The sequence below is a fragment of the Narcine bancroftii genome, chromosome 11 (assembly GCF_036971445.1).
Source record: "Narcine bancroftii isolate sNarBan1 chromosome 11, sNarBan1.hap1, whole genome shotgun sequence".
Taxonomy (NCBI): domain Eukaryota; kingdom Metazoa; phylum Chordata; class Chondrichthyes; order Torpediniformes; family Narcinidae; genus Narcine; species Narcine bancroftii.
In genome coordinates, this window is record NC_091479.1 from 90,032,984 (window position 1) to 90,049,213 (window position 16,230).

Sequence of the window (16,230 nt, forward strand, 5' to 3'; positions counted from 1 at the left end):
TATGCATTGTTTTTTTACACAGCTTAGTACCTGTTGTCGGTTTAACCAGTTTCCATCAGCCCCCCTCACAGTCCCCAAGTTTCACACCAACTCTGGGTGGATAATTGCATGGACACCATCAGCATGTTTAAAAAACAATTTACGGTGGAAGCCTGGCTCTCTGCTTTTGCTATAATATGCCACATGTTGACAAGCTTCAAGGAGACTCAAAGCGTGTCTGATTTTCTAACACTGGCTCATTGGCAAGGCTTCAGATAGGAGAGTATACTAGCATTAAATTGAAATAAAATGAGATGCGAAGCAATATCGTAATTAAATAGGAATCACACGTGTGCTTAAAAATGCATCCTTTAAAGCATCTAACCTATCTTCATCAAGGGGAAGAGAGGGGTAAGACACAAAAATAAAAGAAAATCCAAGTAATAGATGGAACTTACAACCCAACCATTCCTGGGTGGTTACTGCTATGGATTTAATGCTATGCAAATCTTCAGAGTTATATGGTTTGTTACCTTCTTTCGCTGTCCCTCAAGGTCGAGGATGACTTGATTCAGATAGGGTTGCACATGTTCTGAGATGATTAATGAGTCTTTTATTACAACTTTCCTGTCCTCTTAGATTAACATCGCCTACAGACAAATGACTCTTAAATTCAGGATGTATTTACGTTAGCACATAATCAAGAAAGCAAATGTTATGTTAGCCTTCTGGGTGGAGAGTTTGAATTTCAGAGCAGGAAGGTTCTCTTGCAACTGTACAGGGTACATGTCGTGTTGGGATAAGTATCAGGTTCGATGGGTTCATAGAGAGATGAGTCTGGACACAAGTGTTACAATCACATGTAACTTTAATTAACACGTGGGAGACAAATAGGGGAGAATGTTAAATGGTACTCAATTATTACTTCACTTAAGCAAAGACATTCACCCCAGACCTTGGTTGGACTCCGACAATAATCAACATGCTCATGCACTTGAGTACACACACTACAAACTGGGACTCTTATGCACACCTGGTTCCCTCTCATAATGGGGATGTGGCTCTCTGTAAGTATTGATCTATCGCAATATTATGGTTCAGCTTCAGTGTAGTTCACATCTTACCCACAATACTTTCAGCGATATCCATGGTAGCAACCTGGCTTTGAGTGGTGTCCGGGGCTTAGACCATGAGGCAGAGAAGAATTTGCTGTGCGTTGGTGTTATAAACTGTGTTTCTAGCCAATAATGACCCGAGGTGATTTAAAGTAGCCAACAGCAATGTGTGCACTAATGGGTGGACAGAATCCAACCTTGATTAACAGGTGATGTGACTTCCGAATAAGTTTCAGACAGGAAGGGCACATGACCACCCGCAATACACCCATTTTAGACAGGCCACGTTTCCTCCACACACAACATTCTACCTCTCGGAAGTCACATTACACTGCAATCACTAAGAAGACAATCAATAACTATGTGCATAGAACACTGCATCATAGTACAGGCCTTTCATCCCTCAATGTTGTGCTGACCCATATATCCCTAAAAACAGTACTAAACCCACCCTAGCCAGTAACTCTCTATTTTTCCTTCATCCATGTGCGTGTTTAAGAGTCTCTTAAATCCCCCTAATGTTTCATCCTTCATCACTATTCCAGGCACCCACAACTCTCTTTTTAAAAAAAACTTACTCTGATGTCTCCCCTAACTTTGTGCATGTCTCCTCTGGCGACTATCCTTGAGTAGACTGTATTTCTGCAAATGCTCATAGATCCAACCCTTAAGAATCCGCTCCAATAGTTGGCCACAAATGGTCCCCGGTCGACTGTTCCCCTCTGCCCCCAACAATATATGAAACAGTATTCTTACTGTTGAAGGGGATGGGCACAGGGGTACCTCTGCACTATGTGCCTATTCCACTTCTCTCCCCTGACAGTCACCCAGTTACCTGTCTCCTGACGTTTAGGGGTATCTCCCTGAAGCTCCTCTTTTTCACTGCCTCAGACTCTTGAATGATCCTAAGTTCATCCAGCTCCCTAACGCAGTCTCCCATGAGCTGCAGTTGGATGCACCTCTTGCAGGTGTAGTCATCAGGGACAATGTTTTTTTTTAAAAAAGCGATACCAATCAAGCAACCGATTGTCCTGTGTTGAGGTTTACATGGCAACAGCTCTTGCCGAGAGTTCTTTGCATAATAAGTGACAAGTGTTTCTTGCTGGTTAAACAGAACGCTGTGATGGCATCAGACCAGTGTTTTGATGAGCGTTTCGAAGACCCTCACATTAAGGAGGAGCAGCTTGAAGGGTAGTCTTCTCCTATGGGGGTGGGGGGAGAGGTTGTTGAGAGAGCTCATAAGATAGAGGGGGAGGACCAGTGTGGAGGCTGGTCCAGAATGCATTGGGTGGTGCATGCAAATCTCCACTCCTACGACACTTCTCCCCGCAATGCTCCCTGCAGAGAGTATCCATGTCTCTGTGAGTCACTGGCAGGGTGACGTCACCAAATGTCCCCTCAGCCTTGCAAACTTGATGGGTGCTCCCTGCTCCATGTACTCTAATTCATACAGGAGAGTAAAGGCTTCCTGGTCACCAATCCCTTGAGGGGCAAGACCACCTCTCTAAGGTCGGGGGGTGCGGAGGTAACTAAATTTCCTGCCAAGGTGCCAGTCACCTTTGTGCTCCATGGGAAGTGGTGCTCATAGGCCCAGACCGCAGTCGATATCCATTCCTATAGGGTGGCAGCACCCACAAGGAATTGCCAATCATCTATTGTTCAGACAGACCACCCAGGGTGCTCACTTCTCGATGATGGAGGTGAACATTGAGGGCCCCCTCATCCCACAGCCGTGGCAGCGGCATGGCTAGGTGTTCGCCCAGCTGCTGATGGTATTGGGTGGTTAGCTCCTCAGCAGAGTAGTCCCGGGATTTTACAGTGACCACATACATGCCCACCTGAGGAGTCCCCTCCCCCCATTTTTATTCACCTCTCCATTTTGGAGGACCAGTGGGGTGCCCTCATGGAGACCTGGGGCCATGTGGTCACTGTTAGGGGACGCAAAGGCTCAGACACATGGGGGAAGGATCTGTACCACAGGACAGTTTTCTCATGATCATCTCTGTCCATCCACCAACCACGTGTTGATTCCAACCCCAACCCCAAGCTGGACAATGGCTCAGAATTTTCCTGGGTCAAGCTGCAAGCCAGACCACCTGCCTCCATAAATTAATTTCTAGATTTGTCACTTACACTTGGGCAGTCTGCATTGCCTCCTATAGTACACAACAGCAATGCTGTAGATATTCTATCTCCCTATTTTTCAGGGTTCCCTGATTACTTAAATTGGATGTGATACCCCACTGACACCTAAGTAGGGATATCATTAACCATAGGGCTTCTCCACAACTCTCCCTGCTTCAGGGAAACCCCAGTTCCTCCAGGAGGGAGACCACATGGTGCCCTACCCTAACTCCCTGGGGTTCCAGGCTGCTGGACCCTGACAGTTGTCGGTCGACCCAGGAATTTTATATTCCAATCTTGGGGTTCCTTTACTAGCTGTGGATTGCCTTCTGCTGCCCCCGTTGCTGAGCAGGTATATAATTACACATGCCCCCGACAGGACATCCACACATACACAATCATTAGTACAATCTCCCACATGGTTGGTACTCCAAGTGCCCAGCTGAAACTCTTTGAACCCCGCTCGCAGCGTCAATAGTCTTGGTGGGGTCACAGAGAGACAAATTTGGACACAAGTGTTACAATCACACACAACATAAATTAACACAAATAGGCGAGAATGTTAAACTGCACTTTAAGTAATGACAGACATTCAGCTCATACCTCGGTTGACTCGTAGTCAATAGTGAACTTAAACTAGACACACTCACACACTACAAACAGGGATTCTTACACACACACCCGGTTCCCTGTACCAATGCGGGTGTGGCTCTCTGCAAGTATTGATTTATAACAGTTTATAACACCAATGCTCAGCTTCACTGTAGTGCACACCTTACTCACGACACTTCCAGCAACGTCCACAGTAGTGACCTGCGGCTTGGGCCATGAGGCAGAAAGAGAGAATGTGCTGTGTGTTGGTGTAATATACAGTGCTAATCTGTGCTTCTAGCCAATAATAACCCTAGGTGATTTACATTAGCTAATAGCAAGGTATGCACTAATGGTTGGATGGAATTCAACCTTGATTGACAGGTGATGTGATTTCCAAATAAGTTTAAAAACAGACCACCTGCAATAAATACATTCCAGACAGGCAGGGAAGCCATGTTTCCTCCACACACATTACTGTGTGCAATTCTGATTGTCTTACTCAAGAAATGATATACTGAGTTTGGAGGTAGCACCAAGGTTGAATGCAGAAATGTAGAGTATGGGGTACAGAGGGGATAGAGCAGCCAGGGACTAATTTGAGTTTACTTAGATGAAGGTGATCTTATAGAAACATAAAATTATGAAAGGAATAGACAAGATAGAAGCAGAGAGGTTGTTTCCATGGCTGATGGGATTAGGGGACATAGCCTCAAGATTCAGGGGGGGATTAAAGTTAATGAGTAAGAACTGCTTCTTCCAGAAAATTATAAATCTATGAGCTTCTCTACCCAATGAAGTAATAGAGGCTGCATTAAAACAGACAGATTGAATAGGAGGGGAATTAAGGGTTATAGGGAACAGACAGGAAGTAGACATTTTCTCAGCCAGATCAATCACAATGTGATTGGATGGCAAAGCAAGCTTGATGCTCCTACTACTTGTATTATAATAACTGGCCATGTGTTAAATTGTGAAATAGATTATTTACTACAATTGCACTGTCAGTTTCCATTTCTTTTAACATATGCTTGGGGGTTTGTTTTATCATATTGTAAAAAAGTTTAACGTAAGACAGGGAAAACTGGTGTTCAACTGTCTACATTCATCATTATTGTTTAAAAATAGCACTGTCAAGTTTATCTTTTTAATGCAATATCACAGTTATAAACACTGACTGTACACAAGTAGGGAGAACTCAACGTTTGCTTCCATGGGTCATTGTTTCGGAGCTGGGGATAGGATGTGATCCCTTAGACCATATGCCTCCTTTCTTCAAGCTCTGACAAAAATGGCAGCTGCCTGTAGAGTGCCAGGATTGAAGCTAAAGGTTATGGCTCCTGCTGCCATTCCATCCGAGGAGCTACAGAAATATTTGAGAGACCTTGGATGAAGGGGAGAGTAAATCTCAATTCCTAATCTTCCGCCTCCTCTTCTCATCACTGTCGTTTTCTTTCTCCCACCATCACTCCTCCCTGCAACTACCCTATAAAGGTTAAAACCTTGTGTCCGTGATTATTTTATAACTATCTCTTTAAGAAATATTGTTGTACGTAGAGTTACCATAGTTAATATGTTGTAATATCCGGGCGAATGGGGAGCTTGCATTCAGTCTTCGAAGAACAATGGACGAGGAGTAAGCATCGAAATACTTTTCTTTGAATTAGTTTTATCATCTTATTAGTTTTAATCATTTCTTATATCGAATGCTTTGTTAATTTATTGTTATGCAAATATTATACATTTACATCAACTAATTAAAGGCTACATAAAGCTGCAACGAAGAAGTTTGGTTTATTGGAATGATAAGATTGTAATTCGGAATACCTCACATTTCTTAGAAGAAATTTTGAAATTGGAAAATAGGAAAGATATGGAAAGTCATCTATGACCTTACCTATTCCCTCTTTTCCCCACTGTGATGTAATACATGGCAATATAATAGATTCAGAATTTATTTTGCAGCAGCATTTTAGTGTGAATATTTCTATAAATTACATTTAAAAAATTATTGCAAGGAAGAGAAAGTGGTTCATTGTCTATTCAGAAATCGGACAGAAGAGGGAAAAAGCTGTTTATGTACCATTGGGTATTCATCTTCAGGTTCCTGTACCTCCTTCCTGAGAGCAGTGTGAAGAGGGCATGACCTGGGTAGTGAGGATCCTTGTGGATAGAGGCTACTCTCTTCAGACATTGCCTCTTGTAGATGTCCTCAATGGAGTGGAGACATGCCCATGATGGCACTGGCTGAGTTTACATCTCTCTAGTTTTTTTTTCTAGTCATGGGCATTGGCACCTGCATACCAGTCAGATGCTTTCCACAGAAATTTGCAAGCATCTATGGTGTCGTACCAAATCTTATCAAAGTCCTCATGAAGTAAAGCTGCTAGCGAGCCTTCTTTTGATTGAATCAACATGGAAGCCCTAAGATAGATGTTGACACCCAGGAATTTGAAGTTCTTAATCCTTTCCACTGCTGTCCCCTTGATGTGGACTCATTTGTGTAATGTACTCAAATCCCTTCCCAGATCTTCCACTTGTAATTTTTTTTATATATAGTTTGAGGTTTTTGAGGAACAAGTTTTGCTATCTTTTTTTGGCATTTATTTATTTATCGCGCTATCAACCAATATCTTTACAAATGCATCTCTTTAAATATTATAACTTTGTCCCAATGGGATACACTTAAACTTGGTTATATATTCCATTAATGTAAATAGTCATATAGTCCAATGTGGCCATCTTATATCTTTTCTACCTTCCACCCCTTTTTTTCTATTACTGTTTTTTAAGTTTTCCTTTTTAATCTCAATATATGACAACACACTTAAGACATGAAATACCCCAACAATCCCCACAAGCAATAACCCTTTAACCCCAAATGAACCTCCCTTCCTTGGATTGCCTCCTGACGGCAACAACAACTCCTTTTTCCATTGGGTTTGCGAACTTATTCGCAAGTGTCAATCGATTTCGTAGTGACCATTATTTGCCCCCCCCCCCCCCCCCCCCCCGGAGAACACTATTTTCCTATTCTTATAACAAAGCTCTTTCTTCCCTTTCTCTTATCCATCTTTAAATTTTATAAATACATTAACTTTACTTTATATTTTTACATATTTTTGTACATTTTCTTGCCGGTCATCCTTCTTGTCTCTCCTGTTCAGCAAATTTTTGCACTTTCTTTGGGTCTGAGAACCATCTATTCCATTCCCCAGGAATAAATACTTTGAGTACTGCTGGATGTCTTAATATAAAGTTATACCCTTTCTTCCATAAGATTGTTTTCGCCGTGTTGAATTCTTTCCTCATCTTTAAAAGTTCAAAGCTTATGTCTGGGTAAAAAAATATTTTTTGTCCCTTATATTCCAATGGCTTATTGTCTTCTCTAACCTTCTTTCTTGCCGTATATCTTTCTTGTCGTATATCTTAGAGATTTTACCAATATGGATCCCAGTTTTTGATGTGGTGTTGGTTTCGGTACCAGCGCTCTATGCGCCCTTTTGATTTCTATTTCTTCATGTGAATCTGTCGTTCCCACCACCTTCGGGATCCATCCTTTTATAAATTCCTTCTTTCAGGCCCACTATTTTTGTTGTTTCGCCTACTGTAGTTTTCCAATACATCTTGTGTCTCTAATTTTTTTTTCGCTCTCTTCCAACTTCCCTCTTAAATCATTCATCTCCATTTCTACAGCAGCTTCTCATTCCTCCACATTTTCTACTCTTCCTTACTTCAGTCATGACCAACTCTAAGCTTTGCATTCTGTCTTCCGCTCTTTTCATTTTTCTTTTGATTGAACTAAATTCTAATTTAATGACCTCCTTTGTCCTTCTATTTTACCTTCTTTCCTTTGAAATTCTTGGTCTTCTTCCTCCTCTTCTTCTGTGTCTGTATCTATGTCCGTGTCATCATCTTCTCTTCTCTAAATCTGTGTATCTTCATCCTTCTCTGGTGACCTGCTTCTGTATCCTTGCTGGGCCTCCTGCCGCAGGTTGCCCCGTTGCCGCTCACCCTCTTCCAGCCCTTCATTCTCTTTCTCACCACTCTTCTTTTTTCTTGCTTGTTTCCCCCAGCCGAATGCCCCGATACCTGGCATCTCTCAGCTGAGTCCCCCCCTCCCGCGGCGTTAACCTTTTCTTTTACTTGCGCACGGTGCATGTGCAACTCTTCGCGCATACGCAGTTGCGCTCTTCTTGGCTCAGAGCCATTTTTTAAGTCCGCCGGTCGGGAGGACGCCACTCTTCCCCACGGTGGCTCTCTGTTTCGAAGTGCAGGTAAGGCCTTCTTCTCCAGTGATGTTATTCTTACCTTTTCTCTTTTGGGTTCCATCTTCTGTCTCTTCTCGTTAACTTTATCTTTCTCTTCCTGTATTTCATGTTTATTGAGCTCTGTTTTTTCACACTTTTTTCTTTTCTCTGGAGAGGGCTGGTTCCACCCGACCAGCCACTATTCCATCACGTGACTCCCCCAAGTTTTATTATCCTTGAGAAAATTATAGGCAAAATGATTTAACTTTATAAATTATTGTACTAATTATTGTTGAGCTTAGTTGCTTAATAGATCAATTTCAAAACAATGAAGAAAGCATTTCTAATAGTCATGCAAAAATGTCACTTATTTTGAAGTTAATATTAATTTCTAAGAGTTGGTTATGTGGCATCATGATGTTGCTCTAAACCAGTTGCCTAATGGATTTTTATTCAGCTCTGGCTATTAGATTTTAAATTGACTGTGAAATATAAAGTGTTCACAATCACTACTCTGGAGACAAAGTCTAGAACAGGTTCAGCTTTATTTCGAGTCTACAGAGTCGGGTGTCCCTGGTCTGGAGACACACCGGAGGTTCAGAATCATCACTCCTTTGTACAGTCCCCCGCTCAACATCACCCCACCTTCGTTTACCTTCTTCCAATCAGAATCCCAATACATTACATCATTCTCCTTCTCCCTTCCATCAATCCAGTTATCACTCAGTTCCTCTCTCTTCATACATCACATGTTATGTTAATTAGTTCATTCCCTCCTTAGGGGCGTCTTAAGTTAATATTCATGTCTCTATTAAGCAAGCGCAGTACTAGCTATAGACTACCTTGGGTCACTGTACCAGCCTGAACCAGATCCTTGTGGCTCGAGATAATAAGGGGCCCACTAGCCAATACTGTCTACTCTCAAGCTCTAATCTACATACTTTGCGTTCCATCACTTCCGTCCATTTTTCACATTGACCCTATGATGAAAATGAGTAATTTATAATGGTTACAATCAGACAACAAGATATTTAGTTTTATCTTTTTTTTTACATTCACCCTTAAAATTTTTAATATGTCTTTTAGAATAAATTTCAGTTTCGTTGGTGCTCATGATGGATTGGAAACTGATCAGGAAGAAAACTTTTGGTCCCAGGCCTTGGAAGACTTAGAAACTTGTGGTCAATCAGGAATCCTGAGGGAATTGGAGGTATAAAGTTTTTACTCTTCATAGCATCAGTTTTTTAAATTCTCAAAGGTAAAGGAGTAATTATTTCATACACCACTTTTAATTTTTAGCCATCAGCATTTGACCTTAACTCTTTAAAGAAGGCTGGCAACCAAAAGGATCCGAATTTGGAAAACTTGGCTATATTGGTACTTTTTTTGAATTTTAGAGTTGGTGTGAAGCAATAATACAAGATCTAACAGTTTGGTATATTAAAGAATTTTGGTTAAAACTTCAGACTATTAGCTCTTGTATTTAAGAGGAGGTAAAAGCTGCATTTTAAAATCATCTGTTTATGTACTATTTAACCAATGTTAATACTATAGCAAACTTTATTCTGCTCTACATTTTGTTTTTGTTTAGAAGATTAGTTTTCACTCACTAACATTTCAGTTTTCCCAACTTGTACCCATCTTCACCATCAGAATTGCCTTCCCACTGTGTTCTAAGACCTAATATTTTACAGCTGTTATCTCATCCAACAGGCAACAATCATGTCCGGAAGCACACTATGTCTGAATGATGAAAACAGCCTGACACATAGGTCACTGGGAAGACAGTCAAGCTTCCAAGAGAAGAATGCTGTCAGGGCACATTACACCCAGGCTGCCCGTAGCAACACGTTACCATCAGATGGTGTGAGATCAAAGTCATTTGCTATTAGGAAGATCAAGCAAGAAATGAAAGAGATCATGTCACCAACACCAGTGGAATTGCACAAGGTTTAAGAATCCATAAAATATTTATTCTTGACACTTTTCTTTCTCAATTCAGATTTGCTTTAGAATAGAAACTCTATTTGTTGAAAAAGCAATTAACTTGACAAATTCCATTAAGTGATTAGAATAAAAGAATTCTGTTATTTTTCCTCAGATTTACTTTCAACAAGCTTTGTGTGGTGTTGCAATTGAATTCAAATTATAAATGTACATTTATTCAAATATGACCCAAAGCAGAATAAAATCTCTATTAAGTATTTCCATTAACTACATGTATTATATTTAATAACACTGAAGAAACCAGTATATAGCACCTAAACAGACCCTTTGGCCTTAACATCCACACCCATTTGCCTCTACTTGGCCCATTACTAAACGTTTGCTATTTATGAACCTGTCTATCTTTTAAATGTCATAATTGTACCTGTCTCTACCAATTCCAACAACACATTCCATTTGCACACCATCCTCTCCACATCGCCCCTTCAGATCTCTTTTAAATTTTTTCTTCTCACCTTTAAACCTATGCCCTCTAAACTCTCCTACCTTGGGAGTCACCTTATTTATGACTCATGTATATATCTCTGTAAAAGTCACATTCAATTCCTGTATCATTGCCATGACCAATGAATACAAGTGTGTCTAACACCTTGACCACCTGTGTCACCACTTTAAGGAAACTTGTACCCAAAGTCTTTCTGTTCTCAATACTCCCAGTACCCCTATACCATTTACTATGCATGTCCTGTCCTGCTTTGACTTCCCAAAATGCAATAGCTCATAATTATCCATCTCCCATTCCTTGGCCCTCTGATCCTGTTGGAATCTTAATCTTTGGTCCACTATAAAGGTAAAGGTTCTATTATTGTTATGTAATACTACATTTAGAATGTAACATACATGAAATTCTTTAACTTTTGTCTTCTGTAAGGCAGATTGAGAGTCACCACTTTGTCCAGCACCCCTCACAGAAACCTACAGCACCCGGTGATCCTTGGCAGTCTCCCCTCCAGTACTAACCAGTCCTGTGCCTGGTTAATTTCTGAGATCAGACAATCCCAAGCATGTTCAAGCTATTAGGTGCTGTGTACCACCATCTGCAAACTTATTAATTCACAATAGTGCATTTGGCACTGATCTCTGAGCAGTTGTCTCATCAAGTACAGCAACTGATGCTGGACCAAATCTGAATATTTTTAATTCTTATCTTTAACAGGTAACACTATACAAAGATTCAGACATTCAGGATTTTGGATTCAGTGTTTCAGATGGTCTGCTAGAGAAAGGCGTGTACGTCAACAACATTCGGCCAAATGGACCAGCTGCCCTTGGTGGAGTCAAGCCCTATGACAGGTTATTACAGGTACAGTGAGTTCAACACTTAAACAGTAAAATCCCATTTATCTGGAATTCAAGCAACTGGCAAAAAAAATACGAAAGTTTAAGATTAGTAACCCTCTCGCAATCATGCAACATCCAATCTTAAGCAACTAGAAATTTCACTTGTGCACTATCTACCAATCTACATAGGTGCAAGATAATGGATTTTTACTGTACATTCATTCTTAACTGGGAGTAGACACTCAAAATATTGGTGGTGATTTTGTTTCCTTGTGACAGGTAAATCATATTCGTACCAGAGACTTTGACTGCTGTCTGGTCGTGCCACTAATTGCAGATTCTGGCAATAAACTTGAATTGGTCATCAGCAGAAATCCACTGGCCTTTCAGGAGGTGTTCTCTGAAGATCAGACATCGCAACCAGAAGAATGGAATAAGCAGGATGAAACTCATGGTTTTTGGCAACAGAAAGGAAGACTTGGTAGTTCAGAGATCCAGGAAAATACCAACACGTTGTAGTGCCAGGTTCAGTCCAAAAGACTGAGGCATTACTTCCTTTTCTCAATGGTGCTAACTTGCTTTTAAACTTTTTTAATTTTTGGGGGGAAAAAAAACACCCACTCAACCACTCATGTCTCTCACAAGTACCAAGTGCACATATTTTATAAACAAACAGAAACTACTTGTCCCTCCTCACACTGATTAACAGGTTTGCAAACATTAAGGCAGTCTATGCAGGGCACAGCCATGAAATAAAAACTAATTGCCAAGAGTTTACCCCACCCCACTTCCCCCATGGTGCTTACTGTCCAAATTTTAGATTTTTTAATTATTATGAACTAAAGTGCTGCCAGCTGGTTCCTGGGCAATAAGAAAATTATAGCATGCTGTTTGAAAACACAAATTGAACATAAATATCATACAACAGAAATTATTGTAAAACTATTAGTGTAGCAATCTTTACCCATAATAAGTGTAAATGTTTGAATGAAAAGTTTAAAACTACTCAGAAAATGATTATTAAGCTAGTCTTCTCTGAATTAGTTTTTGGCCAATGTTCATGTTGCTGTTAGCTTTCCAGGTAGTATGCTATGGGAGGACATTGAGGCAATTCTTGGCATTTTTCTTTAAGTGAATAGTGCCAGTGATTGGGACCGAGGTTTGAATCCTGCGCTGTCTGTGAGGTGTTTGTACATTCTCCCCATGCGTGGGTTTCCTCCCACCGTTCATATGTAGGTTCATTGGGTGGCATGGGCTAAAAGGACCATGCTGTATGTCTAAAATATATATACTCACTATAGTGACCTGGAATAATCAGGCAGCCCCTTCCACACAATAAAATATTAGAAGTATTATTTAAAATTTCATTTCTATTTTGAAAAGCACTGACTTCCTAAAGAATCCTTTATGTGTGACCATATATTGCAGCCCCAGTCCAATAATCACAGGTGACCTTTTCTGTGCTGGAAATTTATAGCCTCACTTTTTGCCATGAAGATTCTGATATTGCCATAGAGATTGTAACTGATGCTATGTATCTGCCATGTGGATTACTTAGTCTTAAATCGCAATCCAAAACCTGCTCATTTGTATATTCTGTCTTCACATTTCACAGACCATCATTGGAGTTGGTAACTAGTTAAAGAACATATTTGTATTTGTAAATGATTGACTTTATATATCAGTATAACTGAAATTTTAATTTCATGTACATGAACACAAGGCTGGTTAAATATCTTAGTATTATTGTTGCTTGTGCCTCACTCAAGAATGGATCAAACCACATGGTGGCAGATTCTAATTTTCTGGAAGCAGTAGAATGTAATTGGAATGGTTAACAGAAAACAAAGTGTATGCAGTAAAACTCCATTAATTTGCTCACCTCCATAGTTCAGCAACTATCTCTCCAAATGCTGTTCCCTGCATTTCTGCTTTCGCATTGGGGCCCTGGTTCCTATCCTCTCTTTCGCACGGCCCCAATTCAATTTCCCCTTACTTATTTGAAACGTGACAGATTCACTGAAAGGTGGGCCCTTGCCTGCCTGCTTTTTCCTCATACTTGAAGAAGGGCTCAGACTAGATAGGTCCACTATATTATCTTTAACCGCTATGGACTCTGACAAACCTGCTGAGTTCCTCCTGTGTTTTGCTTAAATGTCACTGTATAAATAAAATAATACCTAATAGTATGGAAAATCTGCTAATATGCTATGACCAAAATCCCAAATCTTTGCTTAAATGAGACCAATGGAGTTTTTACTTTATACAGAACAAGTGATCTGCTTAAGGTCATATTTTGTCTCGATGGAAGTTAGAACTTTGTCCCCCTATTTAAAAAGCAAGGGAATATCGCTACCCTTCTTTGACCATTAATTGTACAACTACCACAATCGTAATTACATTTTCCAGCCTAAAGATGTGATGCATATTTTCAAAAGAAAAGCACTGCCACCAACACGAGTACGGACAGCTACAACTTAGGTATGACAGATTTGATTCATGTCCTTTGGACAATGTATTTTTATTTGTAACAAACAAGTATTATAAACTGTAAAGTATTTTTGTACAAATTTCCTACTTTGGTAGCATGATATTTATCGTCTAAGGTTTTGGGAATCTTCACTGCTAATTTGTATGACATATGCAAGATGAAATAAAATGTGAAATAACTACTGGTGTCGGACAAGTAAATAGATCTTTTATACATTACAAGGCGAAATTTACTGAGATTCAGGAAAAGACTATTTACATAGTAAAATTTTAGAAAATTAAAAAACTGCAATGGCCACAAATTAACATAAATAAGTGTACTGGCATTTAATCCTGGTGATAGTCCCATTATCAATTTAAAAGCTTTAAACATACCATTCAACCTTATCAAGAGATATCCTCATTCCATGATTGGTGTTGTTCTTGTTCTTGTGTAAAGCCCAATTCACTCTTCTCTTTAAATAACCTTTTATTGATTTCTCTGGATGGTGATGAGCTGGCAAGTGACATCATCATAAACTTTGTGCTGCCTAGAGGTGATTCCAATAACTGCAAAGCAAAATAACATACATTTAGTTGGAAAAATGACAATGTCTTTTTAAAAAATCACTATACTATAAAATAAATCTAGTCATGTTTCAAAAGTCTTTTGTGGCAATCCAGCAGAGGTGTCATTCAATAGTAAAGAAACCTAGATATTTACTTATAAATTACACGCAAGGGTTGACATCTGCTGGAGGAACCTAGCAGGGCAAGCAGCATCAGTGGGAGAAAAAGAGTGATCAACGTTAGGGCCAAAACCCTTCAAAGCCTTTTAAATTAACTTAGGGTACATTCATCAAATTCATTTAGTAGTCATTTATATCGCTGAAGGGAAGATCACAAATGTCAGTAACCCCAAGTTCTTAATTCTTCAGGATTTTTCTTAAACAATTTCCTACACAAAATTTAGACAGGCATTAGTGCTAGAAATGAATCTTGAGAAAAACTGAGAAATTTCATCAATAACTGTTCAACCCAAGATAGGGAAACAAAGGTAGAGCAGAGGACACATTTAGCCGAGGATATGCAAGACCATATGGATGTAAAAAAAAATTCCTGTACATTGAATTTAAAAGGACAGAATTTTTTTTAAATAAATCACACATTTCATATACGCAAGTTCATGCAGGAGGCTATGGAGTTATAAAATTTAGTTTCAGCCTGGTCAGCAAGTGCCCTTATAATAATCCTTGGCAAGATTGGCACATGATTAACCAAATAATATTTTTACTTCCCACTCCATTCTCATAACTGGTTCAAAAGAAGATTGTGCTCACTACTTCAAAGGAATCGGCCACACTCGCTTTAATGTAAATAACAACTACCCAGGAGTTGGATTAAAAGGCAGGGAAGTTACAAGCTCAATGAACTCACGTTCCTCTTACCTTTCGCAAGTGCTGTTAATTGGCATGGGCATACGTTAGTGTTTATTTTGAAAATTTTATTTAAATTTTCCATACATGTAATCATAGCCATATGCAAAATACAGTAAATAAATATCAGTATCCAATCCATTACACATAATGGTATAAAACCCCAAGAGAAGAAAGGAAATGAAAATAAGAAAAAGGATTAAGAAAACAAGAATAGAAACTTGGTTGCTGAAGGGCACCCCTCACTACACGGTTCTAATTATTTATATTTTTTAATACTTCCAAGGAGTTTAATGAGGTTAAAAGGTTAGGGAAAACATCTATAAATTAATTCCTTCAATTTGTAAGTATGGGCACCAAATTTTCAAAAATGCATCATATTTATTTCTCAGATTATAAGTAATCTTCTCAAGAGGAATTCAGCTATGCATTTCTGTGTTCTGATTTCCATGTTACTGTTAACATTTTCTTGCTACTGCTAAGGCAATCTTTACAAATTCTTTTTGATATACAATTTCAGTTTTGGTCTTATCCCTTCAATATTACCTATAAAAATAACATTGGGTTTTGTTGAAATTTAATTGCTGTAGCCAGTTCTTTAAAAAAAAATTGCCAAATTTAACCAAAAAGATCTCACTTTGGGACAGGACCAAGTAGCATCTAAAAAAAAAGTACCCATCTCCTGACCACATCTATAACAATGAAATCACATTTATCAGACCCATCTATTTAAGTTCTGTGGTTTGAGATAACAATTGATGTAAAAAAAATTACATTGAACTAATCTCAACCTAACATAGTATTTTTCATACTGTCTTGACACAGATCTGACCAATTTTGTTCATTGATGTTAATATTTAGATTCATCTCCCATACCTATGTATTCCCTGTTTGGAAGTCCCCTTCGACAATAAAGTATACACAGTTGAGATAAATTTAATAAATCTACTATGTATCAACATTTCTACATCAATGCAT

At 39.2% G+C, this 16,230-nt stretch overlaps 2 protein-coding genes across 11 annotated transcripts in view; one reads left to right on the forward strand and one right to left on the reverse strand.

The window, feature by feature from the left end:
• The window catches only part of grip1 (glutamate receptor interacting protein 1), a 305,651-nt gene extending 291,634 nt beyond the window's left edge, over positions 1-14,017 (forward strand). For all 3 annotated transcript variants that reach the window (XM_069903992.1, XM_069903990.1, XM_069903991.1), the window contains 4 exons: positions 9,146-9,269; positions 9,773-10,009; positions 11,223-11,369; positions 11,627-14,017. In XM_069903992.1, coding sequence (XP_069760093.1) covers positions 9,146-9,269; positions 9,773-10,009; positions 11,223-11,369; positions 11,627-11,866 — 748 coding nt within the window. In that variant the 3' untranslated portion in view covers positions 11,867-14,017. The remainder of the gene's footprint in view (positions 1-9,145; positions 9,270-9,772; positions 10,010-11,222; positions 11,370-11,626) is intronic.
• Positions 1-16,230, reverse strand: part of helb (helicase (DNA) B) — an 83,861-nt gene that overhangs the window by 31,423 nt on the left and 36,208 nt on the right. For 5 of the 8 annotated variants that reach the window (XM_069903986.1, XM_069903985.1, XM_069903981.1 and 2 more), the window contains one exon: positions 13,853-14,386. In XM_069903986.1, the coding sequence (XP_069760087.1) occupies positions 14,225-14,386 (162 nt within the window). In that variant the 3' untranslated portion in view covers positions 13,853-14,224. Of the gene's footprint in view, positions 1-13,852; positions 14,387-16,230 lie in introns of those variants that run through there. The other 3 variants (XM_069903984.1, XM_069903983.1, XM_069903982.1) reach the window with 1 other exon arrangement.